This window comes from Meleagris gallopavo, chromosome 16 (genome assembly GCF_905368555.1).
Source record: "Meleagris gallopavo chromosome 16, MGAL_WU_HG_1.1, whole genome shotgun sequence".
In the NCBI taxonomy this organism is placed as follows: domain Eukaryota; kingdom Metazoa; phylum Chordata; class Aves; order Galliformes; family Phasianidae; genus Meleagris; species Meleagris gallopavo.
The window spans coordinates 5738346-5755695 of NC_139419.1; the positions used below are offsets into that span (position 1 = coordinate 5738346).

Consider the following 17350-nt stretch of genomic DNA (forward strand, 5'->3'; position numbering starts at 1 on the left):
GTTTCCTCCGTCCTTAACGTGAATGTAATGGGTTGTAGTAGATTTCAACAGGAATGGGAAAAGCTGTCCCTTCTTAAAAGTACAAGTGTGCGTTGCAGGTGACCTCACAAAATCTCCATTTGTGGTTTTCTTCCCCATGGCTTCTGCTGCAGCCGCTGTCTGCAGGGATGGGCTCTGCAGAACAGGTCCTTTGTCAGGATGGGCTCTTGGGGAGAGGTGTTCTAGCAGAAGTTGAATCATTTTTGTACCAGAATAACTAATGCACTTCCAAAGTGAATTCATAATTCTGGAATAAAATCACTTTTATCCCACAGTAAGGTGTCTCCAGAGAGCTATTACATTTTCTTACATAAACAAACTCTTAAACTACTCTGCCACTGATCTCCTGTTCCTTCTTCTGTTCTTTCCTCTGCAAACCACTCCCCCAGCTGACATTCAGATGTCGTTTGAAAACCCTTTCCTTTCCCACTGCCATTGCCTTGCTTCACTGTACAAAACATTGTCCACTGCTAGAGAGCGTTCGGCGGTGTAGACGGTGTGTAAGACACTTGATACAAAAGCTAGAATTGTGGGTTTTTAAATCCTATTACGTTTTTTTCCCTTCATAACAGAGATTCTGGTAGAGCTACAGGAGCTCAAGGGAATATGTTAAACAAGCCAATAAATAACATGTTGTAGCTTGAGGTGGCTACAGTGTTCTTTTCAGTGCCTTCTTCCCTTGTGGAATACCTTGGTTGAGCTACTGCTAACAGATATCTAGGATAAATTAATGCTATACAAGCTCTTTTTTTTTCTTTTTTTTCTTTTTTTTCCTGCAGTGAAAATGAATCTGAGCGGTGCTTCACCACTGCACAAAGCTAGAGCATGGTGGCAAGTCAGCTGGAGCTGTGTGCAGGTGCCCTTTGAAGCCTGTGTGCCATGGTGGGTTCCAAGAAGTTGCAGATGCTTTCCTGGAGCACAGAGGAGAGGACAGGCATCTGTCTTTCTGGCCCAAGATGCCCCAGATGGCTGTTCCTCTTCATATTTAGCTGACTGAGTATAATATGAATAGCTTTTGTCTTCTGATGTTAAATACTTAATGAAGGGATAGGGATACAGCAGGTCAGGAAAGCGTGTCTGTGAGGCATGTGATTTTACTGCAATTAAATTACCATCCTCGGAACTTCATTCACAATATAGGAAGAAGAAAGACTTGTATGTCGTGGAGGTTTTGTGTTTTATAGGTCTCATTAAAAACCACTTGACCTATGCAGGACTTTAATCACAGTCTTCTGTCTGCAAGCAGATGAACTGGTGAATGGTTCAGGTTGAACTCCATTAAATGCTGGGAGGCTGATGAGATGCTCAGAGCTGTGGTGTTCCCTCTCCAGGAGGGCTTTAGTACCATCAGATGGACTTCTCCTTTTCTTTCCTCTTGTATTCTATAGCTCATTTTTTTAATAATCTAAAGCATTTATGTTTTTGTCTAGCAACATCCTATCCAGTATAAGTTAGATTTCTTATTCCAGTGTGTCAGTCAACCATTGTGTGAATTACGGACTGGATTTAGCAAACTTTGTTTGCCTTTTTAAGTGTGCTGGTTTGTGACCCTCGTGATGAGGGCACAGTGCTTGCAGGGATGGTTGTTTTATGACAACAAGAGACCAGTTCTGCAGAATTCAGACGGAGAATCATCCCACTAAGCATCCAGCAAACCAGAGCCACCTCACGTGTGAATGGAGGTACGTGCACGGACTTGATGCATTTGGGCTGATGCATATTCTTCAGCAGCATGAGTAGTTCACTAATGCTTTCTGGCTACTCCTGAGCAAGCAAGTGCTGAAGGATCACAAAGTGTGCCAGCAGGGACTGGGACTTGTGTGTCCTGGGTTTCACTGATGTGCCTGGTTCAGCTGGGGAGTTTGCTGAGGCCTCTCCTATAGGCAGCGATGGATGTGTTGGGCCGTGCTGAGCTGTGTGACCTTGGTCTCTCTCCTGCTTTATCTGCCTGTCTGGAAGTAATACAAAGCTTGTACTGAGGGTCTAAGGCTTAATTAACATCAGCTTTTCAGATTTTAAAATTTGAAATGCAGGCAAAGAATTAATATTGTGCCTGAATGCAGTGTGCTTTTCTGTGTATTTAAAAAGGCATCTAAGTTTTCAGATAAGTCACATTAACAAATGTCACCTTGATGTGACATGCTAAGTTGGAGCTGTTTGGACTTCACTTAAGGCTTTGTAAGTAACCCTGTCTGCAACCTGGCTTTATTTTTCTAGCTCTCCCAAGCATCCCAATGACAACAACAACAACAACAACAACAACAAGTAAATGTGGAATATCTCATTCCTTTATCTGGCCCTTGCCTTGGCCGTAAACCTCAGGAATTTCTTTGTTATTGTGGCTCACAGCCTAGCATCCCTTCATTCCAAACTTCCCTCCCTCTTTCCCCAGAAAGAAAAGATTATCTCTAGAAACGTAAACCCGAAGCTGAAGGATCTCAGGGGGTCATCCTTCCTGTCGAGGAAGCTGCTTTTTGGCACTTCCTACTCCTAGAGAAGAGAGGGAGCGGATCAGTTTCAAAGAATGCTGTGAGCAGACGCGGGCAGTTGATATGACATATTAATGAAAACAAAGATTAATACCATGTGACACTGTTGCCTTGCAGTACAACTGGGAACTAATGAGGCTAATGAGAACCATATTTTTGTTTGAGAGATTAAAATTTAATCATGGCTGATGTCAGAAATGAATCATTTAGCATCCCCCCCAGCGCGTTAAGGTCTCCCCTCCCTGCCCTGGGCTGGCGTTTGCTCAGCAGCCACCCGAGGGGCCAGCTCAATCACCTGGTACTTGCTGTTCTCCTTCCTCCATCTGTGAGACCATAAATGTGTGTTCTGGAGTGAAGCTGCTGCTTACATTGCTTGGAGGGGTTGGGTTAGTTGCCGTAGGGTGGGTGCCTGGGTTGGAGTAAGGAGCGCAGGTGCTGCAGGATGTCCCAGGAGGCTTGAGAGCATCCCTGCCCTTATCTTCTCCCAGACGTGTGTGTTGGTCTGTGAGAAAGGACTGCAAAGGCAGGCAGAGATAGAGAAGAAGGTCCAGCAATGGCATGAATATGAGTAGCTCCTTGTGAGCAGCACTGCCGAATGCCTCATGGGCTGTCATGAGGTGCTTCAGTGGAGTCTTGGGCTGCACCAGCTCTGCTCGCTGTCTGCTTCCATGGATAGATTCTTGGAGGAGAACTGAGCCGTGGCAAGTGCAGCTTGCCATTGGGACACAATGGAAAACAAGAGAAGTGGTTTTGGTGGAATGGCATGCCAGGGTTTCTTGAGCAACTGCAGCATGGGAGATTGCAGCATCGACTGAGGCTGTGCATTTCTGTAGCAAGCAGACTCTGCAGTGAGTCTTATTTAATTAATGCGAATGGTTGTAGGAATTCAAAGAAGTTTGAAAAGAAGGAAATGAAAGAGGAATTTAAATCCTTGAAATCGGTTGCATACAGTGTTTTGATTTACTGTAATTACTGGTTTTACTTTGCTCAATAAGAGCACCTCCGGATGATTTATTATTTTATTTTTAATTAATAAACCTTCTGTCTTACAGCACTGTTAGTTCACCGTGCTGAGGGTCCCATGCAGGCTGTGTGCAGCCACAGTGCTGTGTCCCTGTGCACAGCGCTCCGTGTTCAGCAGCCTCAGTGTCTGGCTGTGACCTTCAGCCTCCTCTGTGAGTCGCAGCCATTGCTTCTGTCTGAACGTGCCCTGAACTAGATTTCATGAGAAGAAATGTAAAACTTCAGGAGTGATCAGAATGGGATATGGAGTAGGGCAGCTGTGCAGGGAGCCTTCTCTATGGGCAGTTAATGACATCGCTCTGTTTCCTTTGCAAGAACTGTCTCTAGCTTACAATCTCTTCTGCAAATCACAGTCGATGAGAAAACAGGAGTCCGGAATTATCATCATGCTGTGGTTGGTGGCATGGCTGTGTGGTGTCGGATGTACCATGGGGCTTTGCCAGAGACTGAGACAAATATTTTTTTAATTGCTTATTATTTGGCACATCCAGTTGCCAGCTGTATCCAGTATGCAGACTCGGGTATTGATTCCACAGCTGAAAGATTTAGGAAAAGAATGAATAATGTTTTTTCATGATTTTTTTTTTTTTTTTTAAGCTGTAACTTGCCAAATAGCTTCATGCATCCAGCCTGGTCCAGAACACGTTTGTGTTGCTTCACTCATCTAAGTTCCCCAACAGCTGTGGTTGGAAAGAATGTGAATATAGAGGTAGCTGAAAAGAGACCAAGGGTTAGGGAGGGGTCCAGGTCTGGTGGAAGCTGTTTGCTGACTTCCCTGAGGGTCTTCACCCAGGCATTTACTTTTGAGAATGCTTGCTGTCAGCAGGCTCTTTGCTGGGCTGGGGTTACCCAAAGCACCAGAGAGGCGCAGAGCTGAGCTCTGCTGCTGGAGGGAGCTTCCAGATCTGTCTGGGTAAACAGTGGTGCTGTCCTGGGGAATGGGAGGGAAGTGGCTGCAAAAACAAAGCTCTCCTGGGAGAAGACTCTGTGGTAGAATGGAGATGGAAACTTGAACTGAAATAACTCGTGTCTTTGTGAGCTTGGTACCGTGCTTTCACTGAAACCCATAACCTTACTGCAAACTGCTTTTAATGGGGAATCTTACCTGCAGAATGGCTGGTGGGAGGAGTTTTGGGGGGGCAACTTTAGAGATTAATGCAACGAAATGATTTATTTCCTCAAGGAACGGAGTTACTGAAATGCAATTTTCAGATTTCACCTATCAGCACAAAACCTTTCTGCTGCAACATCCCAGAAAAACAGGCCTGCAGCTTTGTGTTGCACCTCCTGTGCTGCAGCACGGCTGCCTGGCATTGCAGGATGTGAATGCACCAGGCTCATGCTCCTATTTTCCATCAGTGCCTATGTATGCTGGCTCTGCATGTGCTGTTCTTTGAGCTGGCTCTGCTCAGGGTGTGTGGTGGTTGGGTGCAGTGCTGCTTCCTGCTCCTGTTCTTGTGTTTTCAGCTTTGATCCCGGTGGAAGGAGCAGCTCAGATTGGGCTTCTTGAAGCTGCTGCTTCAGCATCTGCTTTTGGCACTGGGAGGATTTAACCAAAGCAAACATTGCTTTAGTTTGGCCAATTCTACTGTCATGCAAGGCAAGGACGCATAATGGCTTTAACTTTGGAAATGAGCACAGGCTGCGAACTTGGCAGAAGCCGGGGCCTGGGTGATGTGTGTGTGGTCATGTAACCAGCCTCACTCCCTGCCTTGCGAGGGACAGATCGTGGCACCCTTGGTTTCTCATCCACTGCTCCTCCCCAGCTCTGCTCGGGCACCTTTCCCAGCTCCAGGCACACACCCAGGCGTAATCCTCCCCTTCGAGCCCTCTTTTATAATGTTATCCCCATTCCTTCCATTTAAATGTGGATGTTGTAATTACAGAGCACAGGATCCCAGTTTTTAGAGATCTGCGACCACAATAAAGTGAATCCAGAAACCAGGCGAGTGGTTTCATTTACTGCCATTCTAGCTTATTTCCTCCTCCCACAACCGCTGTGCGATGCTGAAGGCTTGGCAGCAACTGAAACCAGCTGTCAATAAGGTTTTCTACCCCCACACTTTTAAGTTAATGATGTTCTGAAATTAATGGTGCACTGGGTTAATTCCGTCATCTCGTTTTGATGGACAGTTGGTCTCTTGGAAGTGATATGTGCCAACTGGCTTTGTTTGGAGGCAGTGCCCTGGAGAAGTGGATTCCAAAGTGCAAGGCACTGTGTGTGTGTGTGTATGTGTATAAACATATAGAGAAAATATGGGTTTTGTCCTGAAGTGTTTATGGCTTCATTTTGCCAGGTGTGTTGCAATCACCTAATGCACTTTCAGGTACATAAACTCATCTCTTTTAGGAGAGCCACATGTGGGATAGCAGCAGTGAGTTCTATAACTTTGCCCTTTTTTTCTCCCCTAATGCAGCGTATGGACTTGTGACAGGAGCTTCTCCAGTGTTCCCTGTTGCTGAAACTTTGGAAGGAAGCTCTGAGCTCTGTCAGAGCTGTGTTGTCCCTGCTGCCACCACCTATGCCTGGACAATGCTGGGGACGTGGGGACAGCAGCGTCACCTTCCATCCCTCACAGGGAAACAGCACTACATCTGCAGGCTCTACCTGGCTTCTCTTGTGCAGAGGGGCTGCTGTGGCAGCATCATGCCTGCATGTTTTGGAGCTGTATCCTGGAGGAAAATAGAAGCTGCCTCTGCACTACCCAAAAACCCTTCTCCCCCATCCTAAGCTGTGCAGTCCGGGGAATAAGAGATTCATAATAGAGATGAAAGTTGACATCTGGGTTCACTTTCTGCAGAGGATGTTCTCTGTGGAGCGCAGTGAGAGAAGCTGTTAACACCAGCTGCAGGCTGGGGATGCAGCCGTGAATTATCCTGCCTGTGGAAATCCCTTTGGTTGGAGGGGCCCTGTGGGGCTGGGCAGTGCCAGGATATGAGTGGTGGGTAGGATGACATTTTGGTTGTAAATACGGCTGCATTTTCCTAGCAAGCATTGGGAAATGTGGATTTTCTATCTGTTTTAATACTATTTATTAATAGTCTCCATGGAAGAGGATGTGTTGGTGGGGAGGGATGCAGCTTCCTGTAGTTCAAACCACACTTTGCTGTGAGGTTTTGCTTTCCAGGAATACACTACAGATCTACACTAGAGCTAGAATTAATCAATGTGACAGTGTGATGAAAACAACTTACCCCAAGTATTTGATAGTGTTTATGATTCCCAGCTGATATTTACAGCCTTTCCAAGTGTGACATGAGATTTGTCTCTAATGACGAATTGTGGCTAATTAACAGTGTTTCTCTCACCAAAGAACAGGAATGGCTTCACGCCTTTCTTTGATTTAGAAAACATGAATGGAACATACTTTGAATTTGCAAAACTTTGGGCGTTAACAATGCACAGATCAAAAGTCACTGCATGGACACCTTCCCAAACTCTCTGTCAAATCCATGTTTTCACTTGTTATTATCTCTAGGTGATGTTTCAGACTTCAGAGCACAAAGTAATGAGATAGACACATACGCTATGTAAGAAATACTTCTGCTTATGTAAGAAGGAAGAGAAGGAAAACCAGTCATTCAGTTCCAAGCCACAATCTGAAGTTTAGGGGATTTAAGTACCTGCTTGCTTATACCTATAAAAAAGCCCTGCAAGAAGCACTGCTGCTGTCAGTGTTCAGAGTTGGCCGTTTGGTTTGGGCTCGTTGGCGTTGACATCACAAACATCTTCGGAGAAGTAAATTCACAAGTGTTTGCCTGTCATCACATGACAAGTCCCGGAGCCTGGATTGATGTAATCAGCAACAGACACACGTCAGAAAACTGAATGTGGTTCGGAAGAATACAATATTTTATTAATTCCTCATTTGGTGTGTGTCTGCGTGTGTTTGAAATGAGCCTCGGGAGGTTCTCTCCTTCTGCCAAGAAATAAGAATGGTTCGTGTGAGTTTGTTTCAGTGCACCACAACTGTGGTGGAGAGCAGTGAAGCTGGGTTGCCCTTCATGACAGATATCTTTATAAAGAGCTGTGTTTATTAACAAAGTGAAAACTTGCTGTGCATTTTAAAGTTACTGCAGTGTAGATGTTGGTAGACCCACGTGGAACTGTTGTTAAATACATTGCGAGCCGCTTCATGAATTTTGGGGTTGTTCAAAGTAGGCGTACGTAGGTATAAAGTTTGCACACCTGAATAAAACATTTGCACTAAGATTTTTCTGCAAACAGCAAGCATTGAGCTTTGTGGTGTTCACAGTGTGGGTGCAGCTGGGAAGCACCTGGTGCCGTGCTCTGTGCCTTGCAGCATGCAGCCCTGCAGCACACGAGCAGTTCATCACTCCAAAGCAAAGGTGAGGCTTAATTTCCCTCCCCCCCGTAAAAGGAGGTGAATTTGCTCTGGTGTTTCAGGCCACAAGGCAGCTAGAGCAGCAGTTGAGCACATGGTGCCCCAGGCTGTGCATTACATGGGGCAGGCATGCAGCCATCCTCCTTGGCAGATGGTTTGAAATCCAAAAGCTGTGTAAAGTTTGTACTCAAAGTAATTTGAGGTGTAAGTCCCTATGAGCAATTAACTGAGTTTTTAATTATTTTTGCTTTTTTCTCCGTTTTGTTTTGCAGGTATTCCTTTGGTAAGTGAATAAAAACAAGAAAAAAATCCACAGTAATAATTTATTGGTGCATTGGTGGGTACGTAGTTTTTACTTAATCTTTCTCTCTCTGTCAAATGTTTACTTTTAAGATTGTTTTTACTCTCTGCCTTTTATTTTTTTCCTCCTTGTGTCCCCTTCAGGACTTTTCATCCTTTTCCTTGTTCTGAATGGTCACGTTAACAAGTTTCAAGTGCACTTACCATGTGTGTACCAGTGAGGTGATGCTTCACCAAACGGAGAAGCAGAGGAGTATGGAGAACTGCTCTCCTGCCTGTGTATTTTAGCTAATCACTCCAAATTGATGTGGATATTTTAACTAGCTGGACTTTGCCATGTGAATCCATACTTCTGTTGTGTTAGCGAGTGCACCCATTGTAATTTTAACCCAAGTTATTTATCTTCTGTATGCTTCCTGCTTTCACCAATGGTTTTACAAAAGCTGCCTTTCCCGAATGGCGTTCTGTGTTTTTGTCCCTTCTTTGTGTCCTGAGTGGAGAGCCACCTTATGAGGGTTTCTGAAGCCCTTTGTACGCAGTAGGGTTTCTCCCTTCCTTGTTTTTGGCTTAGGGACTATTTCTGAGTGAGATGAATGAGATGTAAATCTCGAGCTACTTTTGTTAGAATACAGGAAAACCACAATATTTTTGTTATAATATAGCTGAAACAACAACACTGCCATCCATTGCTGTAGAAGTACATTAAATATTGCTGAGCTCTGGAAGCCTTCTTCTTTGGTAGCATCTACTTCAAAGCAGGATCTTAAAATAAATAAATAAATAAATAAAAATTCCTGGAGAGATCTTTGTAAATGCTGACTGTTTCCTATTTCCCTCCAGGAAGCATGCTTTTTTTTGATACATCTTAGGATAGATTTTGGTAGCCTCTATTAAAACTGCAGGCTGTCCCTATGAATTTTAAAGAACTCCAGAGTCTGGAAATAACAACAAGCTGTTAGGCCAAATGGGATCAACTGGTATTGCCACAGGTTCTGCTCTTTGCTCTTACTGCTGTCAGGTAACAGTTATTAAAAACACACCTCGTTTGGGGAATGGGCTGCAAGGCGCTGTGCTGGAGGTTTTGCAGTGCAGAGCACCAACCATGTCGGGCTGTTTGCTTCTGAGAGGTACTCTGTGCTGGGAACCTGGAGTAGGCTCCAGCCTGAGGGATAGAGCTGGTCTGAAATTAGCTGAGCTGCAGGAATTTCTTGGCTTTATTTGTTGTCGTTTACATTTGACTTTAGGTGCAGCGCAGTGTGTTTCATGAGCACGTTCTGGGTCTGTCCCAATGGGCCGGTGCTGCTCAGGTGTATGATGCTCCTGGCCAGGAGGTAGGAATGGCCCCTTCTCATACTGTTCTCTGCAATGCAGTGCTCTGGAGGTTGAGCATGGACTACTTGCTGGCTGCAGTGCTTGGAGATGCTTTGGTCCTTCCTCCGCTGAGGCTGCTGGAGCCTTGAGGATGGGCAGAGGTGCTGCCTGCCCCCAGCACAACACACCTGCAGGCTGTTTCAGGAGAGCTGGGCTCCTATGGCAGCACCGTTTTCAGCCTAAATCTCATCCTCAGAGCCAGGTTTGGTTCTGGCTGTTAGCTGCAGAGCCTAGTGACCTGCTAGAGAACCAGCATAGCGGAATTTGTAAGTCACAGCCTGGAACAGTGACTGCACACCTGATGGGGAGGCAGGGCCAAACCAGGGGAGCTCAGGTGTATGCAAAGCACTTGAGTGACCAGAAAGGGTGGAGACAGGATCCACCCCTTCTCAGACCTCATTTAAGGGTTGGCAGTGGAGGCAAGGATATCTTGCTGGAGATTCCTGTTTATCTGAGGCCTTGCAGAGGTAAGCAGCTTTTTTTTCTTTTATTTCTGTGTCCATGGTTGTTGCATTTGAGCAAATTCTCACTTGCTGCTTAGGACCTTGCTGCTTTGCTTCCATTGCTGTGTTTTCCATCATGTTACAACCAGCAAGGCCAGCTTGTTATTCTTCTTAAAGTCTTTGCTCTCCTCCTTAAAATTAAGGGCATCTTTTCTTCTGGTGTAGAATAAGACTACAGCTGCTTCAGCTGATCTGTGGTGCTGACAGCATGGCTACTTCTGGCCCTTCCTGAGCAAGGGTGTGTTATTCTGGAGCAAGACTTCCTGGTGGTGCTTCTGTCTGAGATACCCTGAGGTTTTTTGACATGCAGGCCTGGTTTGTGCAGTGATTTATTATCTCTGCTCTCACAAAGGCTTTGAAGAAGGTGATGCTCCTGTACGAGGTTTCTTACCCTCTTTCTTTTGTTCTGCCTCTTATTACCTTAAGTAACTCCAGATATTCAGCAGACAGCTTGGCAGTGCAATGCATGGTCTGAGGTGCTGCGGCAGTGCTGTGGTGCTCTGGGATACAAGAAGAGAGCTGAGCAGAGCTGCAGAAAGGCTGCGAAGATCTCAGTTTGTTGCAGGCTGCCGCATCTCCCAATAGAGCAGAAGTGCAGGTGTAGTGTGGGAAAGTGATGCAACCATTTGGGGAGATTCTGATTCCACATCGCTGTGTCTGTGGTCATCAGATACCTCTCAGAGCAGCGGTCTGAATTCCCAGTAAAGAACATGGAAAAAAAATCAGAAATGTGCCTGTTTACCTTTGGGCTATCAATGGACTCATTAAATAGAAAGGATTGAGAAACAGCTGATCTTATTTGACTCTTGATGCACAAAAGTGTCCTATTTGGAGCCAAAGCAAATGTTTCCTTGGGGATGGTTCCAGAGAGCCTCACTTCTACACTCTGTGCAGGCCAACTGTATGGCCAGAATTGAAGAATAAGTGCTTTTTTCCTCTTGCAGTGAAAAATCTTGTTAATCTTGGTGTGGAGAGAAGACAATTAGATGTTCTCTGAACGTCGAATTAAACTCCAAATTTTTTCTATAATCTCTAAACATGAAATAAGCAAATAATTTAGTCCCTATCTCTGCCTGCTCCCAAATTTTATGTGGCATCTATTATCTCAAAATTTAAGCTGAAGTGTGTTTTGATTAGAAGTAGAATAAAAAGTTGAGAGCGGAGTGTATGTAATTCTCCATTACTTGTTAAATCCTCACTCTGTACTTCAATGCAAATTGTTCCGAAGAGAATTTTCTTTTAAAAGGTCTTCAGGGATCTCGAATTTTAGATGTGCATTGACATAAAATGAAATGTTAGAGTGCACAGCTGGGGTTCTGGCTCGCAGCGTGAGATTGAGATGTTCTCCTTTGTGAGTGTGCGTTTCCAAGGAAGGAGTGAAGTTTTCCTGTGAGTTGCACTACATTGTGAGCAGAGAAGTGGCTGCAGAGGAAAATGAGAGTTGGGAGCAGTTGGGTCAAATCTCGCTTGTGCGGGGCTAAAACTTAGCTTGCAGGGCATGAAGATGGGTAAGTGTGGGCTGAGCTGTGCCCTAAGCCAAGCAGCTCATCTTGCAGACCTATTTGCAGTGCCTGCTGGTGGGGCTGAGATGACCCAAGCATCACGGTGAGCAAATTCACAGGGATGCAGAACGCTCCCTGGTCTGTGGTGTTCCTAGAGAATTTGGCTTGATGGCAGCACGAGGCCTCACTGAGACCTGGGGAGCAGCAGTGGGTTGGGCACCCAGATAGCTGCAGTGCTGTTCCTCGTCCTTCCCTGCTGCGAGGTGAGGGCTGGGCTGGCTTAGTGACTGTTCCTGTTCCTGGCCATTACCGTGATCTGCTGTTCCTATTTCTCGTGTAAGAGTGGGAAACTTTTCTCTCTGTCTTATTAAATCTATTTTTCAAGCTGTCACTTAACCAGGTCTAGTGACAGAGTCGGATGTTTATGTGGCCCTGGACACTTGAACTCTGGTGTTTTCAATCGCAACAGCACCTTTTGCCAGCCGTTGTGAATTAAATACTCCTCGTGACCTTTTACCCTCGCCGCTCTTAAATTCATGCTTTAAAAACAGCTTAATGAGGGGTTTACTGGCCCAATTGGAAGTTTTTATTAAAACCTATTAGTGTGCTGGAGTAGCCTGCCTGAAGGAAACGATTAGCCCAAAGCAACTAAACTCGGAGCTGGCCCCTAGTCACACCAGGTTTTCCCTAAACTGTTTCCAGACCCACGTTAACCCTAACACTGCAGCCTGCATGGTATTCATATCCTCTGCTTTAATTTATAGCTTGTCTGATTCTCTCCCCAGCCTTTCTCCATGTTCACGAGAGCGTTTTGTTTTAATGTAATTAGACCTGCATTAAAGGGCAGTGTGCCTTCATCCGGGCCTCTCTCGTTTGGGAACCTCAATTAAGCAGGAATCCTCCTCCCAGGTTTGTGCATGAGGCTTGGAGCTGGGATGCTCTGAGACCGGGGGAGAGCTTCATGTGCAGAGCATCCACCGGTGGTGCTGGGGATTGCAGTGGGTAATGCAGAAGGTACACACCTCTGGATGGCACATGGGAACAAGAGTGGAACCCTGCTGGCTTCTGCTGCTGGTTTCCCCTTGGAGCCATCACATAAGCTCCAAGTCTGGCTTCATTTTCCAAGCTGGCCCAGTGGTGCTTGCCTGTTTTAAATATACATTTACAATGCTACTGAAGCTCTGCAGCTATTGTCTTGAGTATTCTTGGGTGGATGTGTCTGTGCAGCTGAGAATATTAGGCAGGGCTTCAGCTGAAACAGCTCGTTAAAGTTGCTGCAGCAAGTCCTATGCTGTAGAAATGCAGAGCAGCTGTCACCTTTGTGCATGTTCCTCTGCACTCCTGTGCTGCTCTACTCATCTGGGTTCCTGTAATGCCTCCCCTCAACAAACGTGGTGTCTTGGAGAAAGGACCTCCAATTCTTTTCATTGATGTCTTTTTGGTGGGGTGTCTTGTCTGTGGATGTCAGCAGCTACTGATCCAACAGCATGAAATAGTGCACAATTTGTAATCTGCACTTAATGTTTTGCTGCTGGGTTTGTGTTGCCTGACTGCTGCAGTGGCTGTGCTGGTGTTCATGGCACATCCCAGTGTCCAGGAGCCACTGCTGTTTGCACTGAATGAAGCTTGACAGGCTTTATATTTCTGTAACTTTATTGTTAACATATAATCAGGGAAAGCATAGAGGGTGAGACATGGACACACTTAGAAGACCTTATTTTAGCCTTTTAGCCTGGAAAGGAGCCAGATTCCCCCATAACATGATTACATATTGTCAAAATGAACAAAAAAAACATGGGGTGTTTCCCATGTGTGCGCTGGATTACTGTTTAAATGACAGATTTTTGTGTGAGATACATTTTGAGCATCAAAAAGCGATCTGTAAACAAAAAGCAGCTCAGCCCTCCTCCGTTTCCCGAGCATCACCTCCTGCCTTTACTTCTCCACATGTGGGTGCACCAGCCTGGGGAGGCACCTCTTTAAAAGAATGTTTAAGGAAAAATCTGCCATTAAAGTCATTACTGTAAAGTACTGCCTTTGATTGCGGCAATTATGCAAATGATTTTAAGGGATAAAACACTCCTTAACAAGGACTGATGGAAATGGCGATGCTGGAACGAGTGTGTGACTTCTCCAAGCACCGTTTCCCTGCACAAGTAATTCTCTCCCAGCGGTTTGCCATGTTGCCTGGATGCCGACCTGTGTAAGCAGTGCCGGCCCGCGGATGTGATTTTATTTTCTCTTGATCCAGGAATGTAAGTGGGTGGAATGGGAACGCTGGTCTTGCAGAAGCTGGGAAGCCCTTTCCCTAAGCAGATTGTTTCTCCGCAGCTCTTGTGGCTGACTTTTGTCCCAGCTTTAATGAAAAGGAAACAAACAAAATGCTTTCTGCAAGCAGAGGTTTTCCTTAGTAAAAGTGAAGCTAGATTTGGGTGCCGAGCTCTCCTCAAGTCAGGCTCTTGCCTTAGAGCATTGCTGAGGTTGAGCTAAATCAAACTTTCTCCCAGCAGAGTTTTACAGCAGAGAAGTCGGATCCTTGTCCACCACGGTTTGGGAAAACATTGTCTGTACATAACAACTGTCTTGTGGTGTAGCTGAGAGACCTGCATCCTACTTTGGAGTCTGTGCTGCTCGTGTTTAGCTTGAATGTGGCTTTCACCCGATGAGAGTGCAGTGACATAGCTGCCATGGCACAGATCTGTCTCGGATTCAAGGCAGCTCCTGGCTTGGCTGGAGCAGGTTTAGTGATTGGCAATTATAAGCACAGCATCTGCTTTGGAAATGTGTGTGCAAGTAGGCAGTGTATCATATTCAGGGGCTCTAACTTTTCTTTTGAAATGTGTTCTCCCATTCTGGGAGGGAAAAGGATTTAGTGTGCTTATTGCAGTGGCATGGATGTCTCCTTGTATCTTTATCCTTCTAACAAGGCTGAAGGAAATGTCTGTGTGCCTTTATTTTAAATCTGGCCGTCTCAGTGATAGGAGAAGGACAATGCAGTTTGGTTCCCTGTATTTAAGAATGCATCTCCTCAAACACACACCTGAGCTCAGTACTGGAGCTGACTTGGTGTGTGTTATGAAGCTGATGGTTCTCCTTATCTCATGGCAGCATCCCCATCATCAGCCTTTCTGTTAACTGGTGACTTGGTGCAGTTTTTTCAGTTACAGCTGCCTATGCAGAAGCAAAACCAAGGTTGGGATGAATGTGTCAGTTCTTTATATATAGGTATGCCTATTCTTAGTATCCTGTTCAGAGAGGTGCAACTGAACAATAGCTCTGGCTCTGATCCTGCTCAGCGTTTTTGAGGAGGATTTGACTGATGTCCAAACATTCCAGCTTGGACTGATTGCTGCTTGTTTGTCTAATAGGAAGGCATTTCCTTTGCCAACAGATCCCATGCCTGTTCCAAGCTCGCAACAGGTGAGGGAAGTGCTGCCCACCGCTGACAGCCTCCTACCGCTCGGGTGAGGGTTAGCGTGGCCTCATAATGCACGTGGGCAGCGCGTTAAACAGGGCAACCTGAACACAATATCCACTTGTTTGGGGGGCTTAGGGAGGTCAAATGTAATTACCCAGTTGGAGTGTGGCCGGGCAAGTGTGATTAATTCCCTACTCCCTTGGAAAAGCCCCTGGGAATGCTAACGACCTCAGCGCTCAGCTCCTCAGCTCTGCACGTGGCTCAGCAGAGCTTCACTGGCCCAGCCTGGCTGCTGCACCGCTCTGCTCGCCTTCAGGACTGACCCAGCACCAAGGAGCAACGGGGACGCGTGATGCAGGGCTGCAGATGGGTTTGGGAAAGGTAACGGGGCAGGAGGGAGCACCCTGACTTTGCTCAAGCTGTGGGGTAGTGAAAGGCTGCAGCAGTTGCACCCGCTGCTAGGAGGCCTCCCTTCTATCTCTTTTGCTTGCTTCTATTTAATCGAACGAGATTGTGAATTTTCCCTCTGCAAAACTGGAGCAAAGTCTTCCAGCAAGGCTAACCTCACACCACAGCCACAAAAATTGTTCTTGTAAATACTCTGCTATGGGATTATTTTTCCTTTTGCTCTGTTTTTAAAATAACAGAACTCTGACAGCTGTTTGAAATGGGGTTTCTTTAAGAGCTTAGGTGACTGCAGAGCACCTCAGTTTTTTTTTTCTTTGCCTCATTATGGGTTACTGATGCTTTTTCTGCTCCTGAGCAGTGCCTTCCTTCTGGCTCTAGTGCTCACTGCTTTACCATGTCCAAACTGCTCTGTTCCCTACTGCCAACCTGGACAAATGGCAGTCTTGTTCTCCCTGCAATATTTGCCAGTTGTCACAAATGCTAAGAGTTGGGATAGCCCCAAGCATTGTCCATCTTCTTGGTTTGGCTCGTTAGAAAAAAGTCAGGTCTGCTGTGATTGTGCTGCAAGCCAGATGGCCAACTTCAGGTATTATGCACCTGAAACATGGGAGATGGTGAAGTTTTTAGCAAGAAGGACAAGCTGGGGAGAATCCAGGGAAAACAATGGCTGAGCTCCATGACACTGTTGGCTTCAGCAGCTGACACCTCTCAGCAAGCGGCTACTTAAACTCATTGCAGTATTGCCAAGCTTTTGATGGCGGGAGGATGGGAGATGGGCAGAGCTGTCTTCAAGGCATGCCTTCATCAGAAGTTTGAGCCTGGCAGGGCAGGACAGGCTTTGTTTTTATTTTTCTATCTTTTTCTGAAGTTAAATAAACCTTGATGTTCAGAATAATCCCTGAGTAATAATAATAATAATAAACTAAAGGACATCCAAGGGACTGCTGGCGTTTTTATTTTTTCATTAATCACGCTGTCATTTCTAACATACACCTGATTTATCTGTGTCTGGTTAACCATTCAAATGCCCTTTCTCTGACCTGATCTACACCACCTGAAAGTTTTATGGCAGTAATTTATAGAGGATGATTATAGCTCTGAATGAAAGTTTTTGAGCACTGTTCTCACTGGGGACGGTTTGGCCCTGGGCGGCTTTTCCCCAGGTATATGGCAGAGCTGCAAATGGAAGGATTGAGACCTTGGGACTTGGTGTCTCAGAGCTGGGAATGAGGCCGTGTGAGGACCTGTGAGAAGGGTCAGTGAGAGCAGGGCTGACTTGAACCCTCTGTAAGACCAACTCTGTCGGGTTCTTCTTGATCCTTTATGCTGGATTTGATACTGGAGTTTGGTGCTTTTTTTTTTTTTTTTTTTTTTTTTTTTATGGAATTCCATAGATTTTGGTTGCTTTCTACTAGGAATATTTGGCCAGAAATGCACTGTAGTTGAGGTTGGATTAAGCAATGTAGGTATTTTGTCTTTTTTTAATTGACACAGGCTCTAAAAAACCTCACTCTTGAGAACCATCAGCAAAACTGCAACATCTCCTGAGTGTCCCTGCAAGATCCCAAGTGCACAGCCACAGATGTAGAGGGACCGTTAACAGCACTCAAATGGAAATGCCATTTCTGAAGGAGGAAGAGCTCTTTAGTATTCCTGTGCATTTGTAGCTGGCAGGAACTTTTTTTGGCCAAGCATTAAAACCCAGTTAAATCCAGTCACCTGACCGATAGAACAAAGGGCTGGTTTCAGGACACGTGTCCTTGTGTGCTCTGGTCTGTTCCTTTTGTCTCCCTTTTTCTTACTGGGAGGAAGAGGAAGATTGTGTTCTTTATTTCTTCTTGTTTGGCTGCTCAACGTACTGCGTGCTAACGAAGGAACGTATCTATGCTGTGTGTTTCTTTGCATAACTGTTTTGATGTTTATTGCGTTTCCTATGTTCCCTCCACGTATA

General features: G+C 45.6%; 1 protein-coding gene across 2 annotated transcripts in view; it reads left to right on the forward strand.

Annotated features, from left to right (window-relative positions):
* Positions 1 to 17350, forward strand: part of LMF1 (lipase maturation factor 1) — a 162880-nt gene that overhangs the window by 13324 nt on the left and 132206 nt on the right. The window contains exon 3 of one of the 2 annotated variants that reach the window (XM_085237239.1): positions 8170 to 8180. The exons of the other annotated variant lie outside the window; for it this stretch is intronic. Coding sequence (XP_085093365.1) covers positions 8170 to 8180 — 11 coding nt within the window. The remainder of the gene's footprint in view (positions 1 to 8169; positions 8181 to 17350) is intronic. 2 annotated transcript variants of the gene reach the window in all.